Source organism: Halyomorpha halys, unplaced genomic scaffold (assembly GCF_000696795.3).
Source record: "Halyomorpha halys isolate HHAL.00 unplaced genomic scaffold, Hhal_1.1 Scaffold500.1, whole genome shotgun sequence".
Taxonomy (NCBI): Eukaryota; Metazoa; Arthropoda; class Insecta; order Hemiptera; family Pentatomidae; genus Halyomorpha; species Halyomorpha halys.
In genome coordinates, this window is record NW_027111990.1 from 742,377 (window position 1) to 753,794 (window position 11,418).

Consider the following 11,418-nt stretch of genomic DNA (forward strand, 5'->3'; position numbering starts at 1 on the left):
ATTGGAACGGTGTAAGGAAGGAATAGGGTCTTTCAATTTGGAAAAAAGATAGGAGATTTTATTGTGGGGAAATCTTATGACAATGCTTAAAAAAGTATTTTTAAAAGATGTTGTGTTTAACCTTGTAGAAGCATGGCATTCCATCAAGTCAAAACATCTATGCATCCTACAAGAAGTTATGGTCTGAAATTTTGAATTTTAATTATGAGGCGGGAGATGAAGGCGCCGAGACCATTGATTAGAATATTACTGAAACACAAGAGCTACAAATGCTTGCCAACTGTCTTATTAAGATTTATTAAGGAACTGCATTATCTATAGAATAAATAACACAATCCTAGAATAGAAAAATGCTGAACGATGAAATGTTGAACAGGATTATGGAAGAAGGAACTGAACTGAATGTCAAATATTTAGAACGCAGTGATGATGATAAGCAGTCTAAGGTAAAACATTCTGAAGCCATTGAATATTTTAACATATATCCTCAATGGATATTAAAACTATATCAATATCCATCAAATTATGCAAATAATTCTTCGTTCACTGGCATATACCCTTAAATTTTCTCAATTTAAACCATATACAATAATATACCACAAAAAGAGAATTAAAAACCAGCTTCATTCATTTAATATTATTTCTTTATCATTGCGTATTACTTTTTAATTTTATATGTAATTAAAAAAATTGTATTAATATCAGTGTAGTATTTATTTAAGATAAATAAGCATTTTAACTTTTTTTTTAATATGGACATTTATGGGGCATGTCCAAAAAGTAAGAGTAATGTTGGACTGTTCTGCTGTGTTAATTGTTTTTTAAAAAGTTGACTACGCTGTGTACAACGAGGATTGGAAAATCACATTAGAACCAAAAATTCGCAGTGTTTGTTTCTGTGAAATATGTCAATAAGAAATCTCATCAAGGCAAAACATCTGTGCTTCCTACAAGAACTTATGGTTTGAAATTTTGAATATTTTTTTACTAGTCTTTCATTTAAGACTTCCTTCTCGTGGAAGGAAAAACAGTCTTAAATTTTTGCCCAAATCAAGAATGTTTATATCAAAGTTTCTATGAACCGAATAATTGTGTTTAACTAGTGTCATGAGTTTAATGAAGAAAAAAATGAATATTCAGGACAAGCAAAGGAGTGTAAGACCTTCAGTTGTTGAAAAATTGAGGAAACTGTTCATGAAGACTGCCGATTGGCACTGGATGTATCCACAATTTCCAGATCTTTGTTGCACAAAATAATAACGGAAACACTGAGATATCGAAAATAGTGCTGAAAATTTGTTCCAAAACAAATGACAGATCAGCATTAATGGAATCAGGTCGCTACCACTACAGTGCTCGTGAGTTCCTTGAGTGATATGAATTAAAAAGTGAGGATTTTCTGAGCTCGATTGTGACTGGTGATGAAATATGGGTTGCTCATTACGACCCTGAGACAAAAAGCAGTCATCATAGTGGCGGAACATTGGTCCTCCATCTGCCAAAAAATTTTAAACCTCAATTTCGGCTGAAAAAAGTCATGAAATATATTTTTTGGGACTGATTAGGGATAATTTTGATTGATTTTTGCCTCAGAGAGAGACAATTACTGCAGCATCATACTGTGTGACCCTGCTAAAACTCAAAAGAGCAATTCAAAACAAACAGAGGGGAATGTTGATGCCCAAGAACGACTGCCCGTAAATAGTTAATGCAACAATGGCGTTTTTGAACTTGTTTGGTTGAGATGTCTTGAACCACCTTGCTTACTCCTCTGACTTGGCGGCTTCAAATTTTCATCTTTCATCTTCCTGAAGACTCGTGGGTGGAAAACAATTTTAAACTGATGAAGGGGTGATACAAGTGTATCTAAAGACACTTCTATGAGAAGAGCATCAAAAACTTGTACTACGACTTACAACCTGTATAGAACAGGAAGGGGGTTACATGAAAAAATAAGTAACATATATACCTACAATATCCTGTAATGTCTTAAATAAAACAGTATTAAAAAATTTGAGTACTCTTACTTTCTGGGTATGCCTCATACTATGCATGTAATAGCATATTCATTTTTTTAAAAATTATATAAATATGTTTTTGTAATAATTTTTATTTAAAACAATGTTTGTTTTAAGCAAATGTGCTGCATACATAAATGTATAGTATGTGTGGACGTGCTCATATGTATTTTTTATTTCCTCCTGAACCAAACTGGCTCTTGTGATCATTATATTGCATATGTTTTGCCCTTAACCAGATCATTAGGGTTATCATGTAGAAGAATTTTCTTTTAGATACTGTGATTCTGCATTCTAGGATGTCTGTTAAAAATCATAACTAACTTTAGTTATACTGTCTGTTAGTTGATATTGTTTAAATCATGTACTATCTGAGGATTCCATTATATCTTTGTTTCAGATTGGCTCAACAAAGATTTAAGCAAACCATTGTTATAGCACGTTATGGAGGGTACACCGAGGCTATCAAAAGAATGTTAGCTCAGTTACCAATCAGTGCTCAGTCTTATAGCAGTAGTCCTTATTTGGACTTGTCTCTTTTCAGTTATGATGACAAATGGGTTTCTGCTATGGAAAGACCAAAAGCATGTGGTGAACATCCAATAAGGTTGAAGTAATGCTATATAGTATGATACACTATTTAATTTATTTAGTATTTATGCCGTTATTTTGTGATACAAATGTATTACTGATAAAAGTTCATTGATTATGATTACTGATTGGTGAAGTTCATTATTAAGGTAATAACATCAACAATAAATTGTAATGCAAGTTGCTAAAATAACAAACAAAATTAATTTTAATTTGAATCTGTAAAGCATAATCCACAATGCTAATTATATATTTTTTAAAAGAATCTAATATAGTAAAAAAATATCAAAAATAGTATGTATGAAGAAGTTATTTACAAAATTATTATTGAAATTTATTTATTTTTTATTTTTAAAAAAGTAATTGAAATATATTTCTACTTAAATTGGGTTACATTAAAGATAAATATAGAAAGGATTACCCCAACAGACCCCTATCCCTTAATTGGACTATTCAACTAATCGATCTCTGTCTGATGTATCCTATTCTCTATTACTGCTCCAAATATTTTAATATACTTATATAGCCTTGGCCTACAATATAGGGCCCCATTTCTTACTGTCCCCTCTAGTTTTACCCACTATCTGCTCCAGGTGTTTCATTTTAATGGCGGTGATTTTATTCTACTTTATTTATTTTATTTTATAAAATTGATTTTATTTGTATATGTTGAAAGTGGATTAGCTAAAGTAGTAATGGTTTATTTATTTATAGTTACTATATAATGGTCTATTGACTGTATATTTACTGACTTAAATATTCTATGATTGGCTCTTGTTTGCCTATGATTGTTTGAGGATGTTTGCTTGGATACTTCCTTTGGTTTTTATGTAGTTCCTTCTGGACCCTGTTTCATAATGAAAGCTAATGGTATTAGTTCATAAATACAAGTATCAAGTACTAATACTTTTTGTTTCATAATGGGAATGACTAATAGTAATATTAATTACAGGAGCTAAAAAGTACAAGTCAGCAACATTGTACCAAGTACAAACTACAAGATCAATAGTATTACTTTTTACATTGTTATGAAACAGGGCCAAGGTCTATTTTTGCCACTTGATGATTGCATAAACCAATTGTATGTTCCACTGTAGTTCATCATTTTCCTTTTCTTTTAACTCATAACTCCCTTTTAGAGACATTCATAAATGACTTATTTATTATGTATTGATATTTATAGACTCATGGAAGCAAATTTTGACTCCTAAGACTTTTTTTTATGACTCCCTTCCTGATCATTTCTGTCATACGTGGTAGAGGGGGAGTATCTACAGGATACCACCCCAGTGTATCCATGGTGGGTCATCAAGTTTTCATTTCATGAGACCACCATAGAAATAAAACTCGACCTCCCAGGCCAGATTCGAATTGGGGTCATTGCTGTAACAAGACAGTCCAAGTTGGCACTCTCTCTCGGCTACAAACAGCCTGGCCTCTCATGACTAAACACTCAAGTCAGATCCAAGCAATGGAAATTAGATATTTGAGGAAGATTGAAGGTAAGGCGCGAGAACATGTGATGAACACAACAATTAGACAAGTCTCGATATAAGACCTATTGATGAAATACTGAAATAACATCACCTGAGGTGGTTTGGACATGTATCCTGTATGTCAGTTATTCATACTGCCAGTGCTACCTATAAAGCCATTGCTGAGGGAAAGATCTCCATGAAGATATGGAATGAAGGAGTGAGAGAGGCCTTTGACAGACAAGTTTTGGAATGGAAAAGTAGGAAGCAGCTGGTACAGAACTGGAACCTATGGATCAAGCTCTACTGAAAAGTACTTCACACTTTACTATGATAGAAGAGGAAAGATCAAGAAGAAGGCATACTGATACTTGCACATAGCCTACATAAGTATTTCTAATATATGGAAGCCATCAACTTTAGGACGTATTATTAGCTATGCCCAGTATCATATTCCTTGTTTTGAAATATTATTAAAAAGGAAATAACTCTTTTATGTCTAGAAGAAGTGGAAAAAAAGGCAGACAGGAATATTTTCAGTAAGTATGATGCTAATTTTCATCAATTGGCTATCATTAAATAAATTGTTTAGCAATGACCATTGAAAATTAGGAATCGATTTCATATACGAATATTAAATAAATAAAACTTTATAACAGATGATGAAAACTTTACAAAGGATACAATTTTTCAGGTATTATATTCAAATTGTCTAATTTTTTTTTTAATATATTAAAAATAAAGAAGGTAGATATTTGCGAAAAACCTTATCAGGCGCCTTACAAGGTTATGAAACTAAACAGATACATTAGTACATAAAAGGTGATAAAGGTCAGGTACCTTACAAGGTTATGAAACTAAACAGATACATTAGGACACAAAAAGAGATGAAGGTCAGTTCTAGTTCTTAAAATATCACCATTGTGAAGAGCAAAGCCGGACTCCCTGAGATCCAGTGTTTATAGCATTGTCATGGCTCTTGTATCAAAGCCTGTGGGGATTGAAGTCTTTCAGATGCCCAGTACATGAGTAGGAAAGCTGCTAATCATTACTAATCATTATCGATAAAATCTTTTTCTACTCCTATTGATAACAAAGACAATATCTTAATTTTACAAGGATATAAGCTTGCAAGTTAAAAGAAAACCTTCTCAAAGTAAGGTCTCCTACTCTGCATTGAAATATTCTCTTTCGAAATATCTGAGTCTAAATAAAAGAAACAATATTCAATACAATTTACAATCTGGCATGATATTCTGTTATGAAATTGTTCATTTATATACAGAGTTTCTAGCTGCTAGGGAAACCAGTTGAAGTCAGATTATCAATTCTGGATAAGTCAGGATATGGTCAAAAATTTCAAATTTAAAACAAGCCTTAAAAAAGTCTACCAAGTAGATACTTGTGACAGTATGGCTTTCTCATCATTTCTATTGCGTTCATGATTACTCATAGTGGAAGAGTCGATAATACGAGGTCTGAAAATAAAATGGAACCAGCTATTCTTGATTTTTTGCAGTATCCAGGAAAATACTCTTACGCTTGTTTTAGCAAAAGTTTTTGATGGAATTTTCTAATGTTTATAATAGACCATGTCAATACTAATCCTCAGCTTTCCTCAAAATTTAGGCCAAATCAAATCAGTCATTTTTAAACGTAGGTATGTCTAGGATATATTATTATCACAAGTAAACAAAAGTAAAATTTGATGAAATATATTTTTGATAATTTTTACACTGTTCTCCAATAGTCCGGATGCAATAGTGAAAAAAATATTAATTTTTTTTAATACATTCTGGATCCTATTTCATAATAAAGTACAATCCAATACTATTAGTCTTGTCATTTGTAGTTGGTATAATTAAACTGACTTGTTCAATGCTAATTTTTTTTTCAATTCATATGATGTCACTAATAATCATTCCCATCATGAAAGCATTACTGCTTGTACTTGGTTCTTTGTATTTATCAACTGATATTATTAACTTTTGTTTTGAAACAGAGCTCTAAATGTACTTTTTCACTGTAATAATGTGGAGAAAAATAGTTGAAACTAATTGTATGTTTTAGAAAAAATCTGTATGCAACAAGTTGTTAAAAAAACAAATTATAAAGGTATCAAAAAGTTCTTTTTTAAACTTTTAAGAGATGAAAAAAAATTATTTGTGAAGAATTGTTCTACAATTATAGGAATAATAGTATGAAACGAAAGTTATGTTCGGTTTAAGATTTCGAAAGTATGTTGGAAAATCGGGATTTTTCTTGCTTTGACCTCAAACAGAAGGAAAATGATTGAGAACAAAGCTGTTTATATAGATTTTAATCTAAGAATATTCATCTGTTCTGAAATTGATTATTAACTGTATTCTTATTTACAACTCTTTTACTATCATTGATTTGTATAGTTTTAATTATAGAAGTATCTTTTTTGTTTAGATTTTATTCAAGAGAATCCGGATCACTTCACTTTAAAATTTATGCAGGATTAATTGGTAGAAGTGTGCCTCCTGCTTCACGAAGACTGGTGGCATTTACATTTCATCCTTCAGAACCTTTCGCAATTAGTGTGCAGAGAACTAATTCTGATTATATAGTAAATTTTCATGTCAGGCTTGACCAGTGATGTACAAATGGTTTTATTTCTATTTTCAACTAGAATACATTTCTATGATCAGCAATGAATACCTCATTATTCCCTTAAATAACCTTCGAGTTAATGAGGTTTTCATTGCCTACCATCATTTCGCTATTCTAAGAAATTATGAATTTTGAAATTTATGGAAATACAAAAATATGTCATTATTGATTTCCATTTTTCATTCATAGATTTTTCAAAACATGGTAGAATTGAGTTTCTGTATCTGCATTTTGGTTAAACCAAAGAAACAACATAAAGATATTTAACATACTTTATTTTCATAGTTATTGTTTTTTAATTATCTGTTGATTTTTTTCATTGGTGGCATATTTTTGCTAAACGTGATTTTTGTTGAATTTTTATTATTGATTGTTTCTTTGATTGTTAATTTATTTTTATGATTTATTGTTCATTGTTGATAATAGGAAGCATTGAATCATTTGGAAAATTTTCTTTGTTAATCCTTTTTGCATGTTAAAATTTACATATATTTTTCATTGAGTGATGAAATATTTCTATGAATAATAATTGTGAAATTATAGTTTTATATTACTATAGTTTTCTGCTAAACTAGTTTACCTCCTTGTACCCTTCAAATCCCTCTATCAAATTTCTTTTTAAATCTTATTTTACTATATTAAATATATGTATAATACTTAACCTGCTTTTATTTGTTATGATTTTTCATATATGAAAGGGTTTCAGCACCAAGATTCATGTAAGTTATTAAGTATGTTTAATATTTGTATTTTGAGGGTAGTTTGAAGAACTTCTTCCACTGGATTATTAAAAATTATGATTATTTTATTTATGAATCAGTGCCTGAATTATATGAGTATTTCTTACTTGTTATGTAAATGTTGTAATATAAAGTACATTAGTTACAATACTGTCTGTGTAGATACCTGTATGTATATATAATATTAATTATGTCCAAATAAAATTTTTGCAAAACTATTTTAAATATAATTTTTGAATCTATTTTACTATTTTGTTTTATTTTTAATTTTTTTTTCACCAAAAATATTTATCATTTATAAATTTTTGTTTCATTTAAATGCTGCTATAATTTACTTTAAAGTTGTATTTATTTTTATTATGAAACTATCATAAAATAAGACCAGTTATCTTGCAAATTCAAACATAATTTTATTTTAATTTTCGATGTAGAAAGCGTTGTACTCTATGGTTTGTTTTCTTCTCTAAGCCAGTTGTTGGATTCATTCACTATACCACTATTAGTCTTCCTAAAGGAAGGATTCTGCAAATCCATTTTAAAGCTCATCCAGATAATTTAAGGTATTTCCTTGAAGAAAATAAAATATTGACTGGACCTAGTGGCAGTTGGAAATTGTTGATCTGGACTATAAGCAGGGTGAAAAAGAAGCTCAATCCTATGCTGTGGTGAAACTTTTCATTTTGGGTAACAAGAAGTGTGTGGTCAGGGGGGTTATCTTGTTGAAATAAGATCAGATTTCTGCTTGCTAATGCCTAGGCAACACTAGGTTGCTAGATTATTCATTCTTTGTAACTGATTACTACAAATTTCTAAATCAGTATTAATACTTACTGGATTGGATTCACAAAGAATTCAATGCACAGAGCATTTTTTTTTTTTCAAACTGCCATTGCTTAGCAACTGGAATAGCTGGTTGATTGCAGTCTTACCTTTGTAGCTTGGTCTGAGGGTTTCTCTAATATAACCAGTTTTAATTTTTTGTTTCGGTTAGTTCTACTGACCTTGTAGATCTTTTGGCCTCCCAAACCAGCCTTCTCCACGCTTGCCTATCTTAAACTACTGCTTTCCAGTTTATGAGAGCTAGCTTTATCATGCCATTGTGCAACCTTAGTTAGAAATTTTTCGGGCTTTCATTATTCTTGACAGAGAAAAGAAGGCTCTGTTCACACTTGTTATACACTGGTCTATTTCAGTCCGTTAATCATTTATTGATGTTATTGTGGTGCCGAGGTTTTTGAAACTGACTACTTTCAGAAACGATTTGTCGTTAGGGTGGATTTTTCGGCTTACAGTCATATATTTTCTTTTATATTCAATTAATTGCAAGTCTATTAATTTCCTCTGCTTCTCTTGATAGAGTCTTTCCATGTCATCTTGGTTACTTCCTTATAATTTTCTTTATAAGATTTAGAAATGTGAAATTAAAATAACTGAAAGTGAATATTTACTTATAATATTTTTTAAGGTTACACTCTAGGAACAAGCAATATGTGATTTTAGGATAAAAATAATGACATTACACTTTTTCCAAGGAAATTTTGTTATTCATATTGGACGTTTTAGCTGTTATGATGTTTTAAAGTGTAAATCAATTTGCGTAAAAAATTGTCAATTGTTTCACTTGAATTTTGTTTTGTTTTTAAGATTAATAAACTTGTAAATGGTATTCTTAGTATTTCAGTAACTTCCTGTTACATCTACTAAATGATAATGTTAAATTTTTTGTAAATTCAGTTAATTTTAAACCAATTATTTTTTTTAAAATCATTTTGAATCAATCTATTTGTTCGAAAAATGGGTACTTATGAAGAATCAGGATGATAGGGTATACCACAGTTGTTCATTAAAAAAGTACTACCTTGTCAGTTGTTTGTTAACTTCCTTGGTTGATTACTTGTTAATTTTCATTTTAAAACTGTTATTTTTGAATTTTGTATTTATTATTTATGGGTTTATTTTTATTTATATTTGTGATTATACTAGCGATTTTTGTATGGAAAGGTAATAAATAATTTGGCAGCAGTCTTCTACAGAAGAAACTTTAAAATATTTGCTGAATTTATGGATTATTTATTTTAGGCCACAACCTCAACTGAAAAGGAACCGGGGGGAAGGGAGGTGGAGTTATCTTATGAGTGAGCAGAAGTGAATAGCTGTGATCTAATTGTAATAATATTAACAGTGTTAGTCGTAACCCAAATAATGAATGTGTGTATACATATAATCAAATGAAACTTGTACAAGTCCCCTAAGAACAAAACAATCAACATGAAATGATTGTTTCTGGTTTAGCTGTGAAGTTCGAAATATCAGATCATCTGTATGTAAATTTTACATTTCACCAGAAGACTGGGATTTATGGATGTGAAAATATAGCTGTTGTTCTAAGGAAGTTAGGGAAGAGATATTACCAATTGGAATAGCCAAAGAACTCCATAAGGAGGAGGAAGGGACAAGAAATGATTTGTTAAAGGAAGCAGTTCTATGTGATGGAGTATAAATATTAGTTTCTTTAGGTCCTGGTGCTCAAGGAGTGTATAAAGAAACACAAGGTAAAGAGTTCTGTAAGATAGGAAGTTTTATTATTTCTTAGGTATTGGAATAGGAAAGAACCAAGGTAGTATTGCTGTTGAAAGGAAGAATAAAGACATTTTAGGTTGGTAGAATTACCAGAAATATCCATATGTCTAGGAACCCCAAAGATAAATCTTAAAAAGCAATTCATAAGACGTTTTAATTTTCCTTCAAGTTCATCCCTGTGTAGCGACACGCTACCTGCTGGTCTAGACTGTAAATATTACAGCCTCCAAAACCGCTATGACGCTTAGGTATGACCCATCAGCTAAAACAGGAACTACTACTGGCGACAAACAAACGCCGTATATTAATATTTATGTTATTCTTTGTAAATACCTTAATTGTAACATGTAACAACTATGTAAGACATTGTAATAAATATATATAATTATCATCTGAATTAATAAAGATTCCAATAGCATCTGCTGATCCACAGAATGCTAACGTCTTACACGTAGCACCTCTCGATGGCATTTAATAGCTCAGAGACAAGAGTAGGCCAAAATTAGAAGGTCTCAGTGTGAAATCTCGCTTCACGAGAAACACCTTCTTAGGAGGGAGAATACTACAGTATACATAGTGGATCAATGCATTCTAGTGCTATATTTTTGGAAATGTATATGGTCTTTTATTTCTCTGCCTTCCCTGAATTTTTTCCTCTACCTTTTGTCCTTTCGTAGGACCCGGCGGCTGGCTACGGGTACAGCTTACATACCCCTTTGTATCTGCAGGAATAGTACCTGTTAGAACGAAGTTACCTTCCTAAAAGACTCGGCGGCTTGCATTCTTCCTTCGCACCTACAGGAATTGTACCCTGTAGGACAAGGTTCCCATCCTTAGAAAACTTACATCTGGAACCTGTAAGTCTCATCCTATCTATTCACCTCCTAATCAACTACATTACCTAAGTGAAAACGCATTGTCGGGGCCTTCTGGTCAAGAGTATCAAACATTATCACTTGGAGTCAGATTATTTACACAACCAACTCTACACCTGAGTCCCTCATATACCAGAAAACCGTGTAATCAAAGTGGAAGAAAAGATACATCAACTGTATATATCACTGCTTGCCTAGAATAGTGGCACATCCCATATTTTTTTTTTTTTTTAATTTGTGTTTGAGGTATTCCATAGATTGTACCATAGGCTGGAGTTAATTTCTTACAACTCTAATAGCCTTAGGAAAGTTTGTAGGACGACCTCAGTGAATAAATAAACGCAGTTTACGATACTAGCTCTGAAATCTGCCCAACTCTGAATAAAATCAAAACTTTACTTCTAGGCAGATGTACTACTATTCAAGCAAAGCAGTGATGTATGCATATATCAGCCTCTGTAAACATTTAGCTGATAAAAATTGGAAAAACTATATTTCGTAA

At 31.3% G+C, this 11,418-nt stretch overlaps 1 protein-coding gene across 4 annotated transcripts in view; it reads left to right on the forward strand.

The window, feature by feature from the left end:
- Window positions 1-7,708, forward strand: part of abo (de-etiolated protein 1 abo) — a 16,583-nt gene extending 8,875 nt beyond the window's left edge. The window contains exons 4-5 of one of the 4 annotated variants that reach the window (XM_024362431.2): window positions 2,419-2,644; window positions 6,521-6,636. In XM_024362431.2, the coding sequence (XP_024218199.1) occupies window positions 2,419-2,635 (217 nt within the window). In that variant the 3' untranslated portion in view covers window positions 2,636-2,644; window positions 6,521-6,636. Of the gene's footprint in view, window positions 1-128; window positions 429-2,418; window positions 2,645-6,520 lie in introns of those variants that run through there. The other 3 variants (XM_014425235.3, XM_014425236.3, XM_024362432.2) reach the window with 3 other exon arrangements.
- The last annotated feature ends 3,710 nt before the right edge of the window (window positions 7,709-11,418 follow it).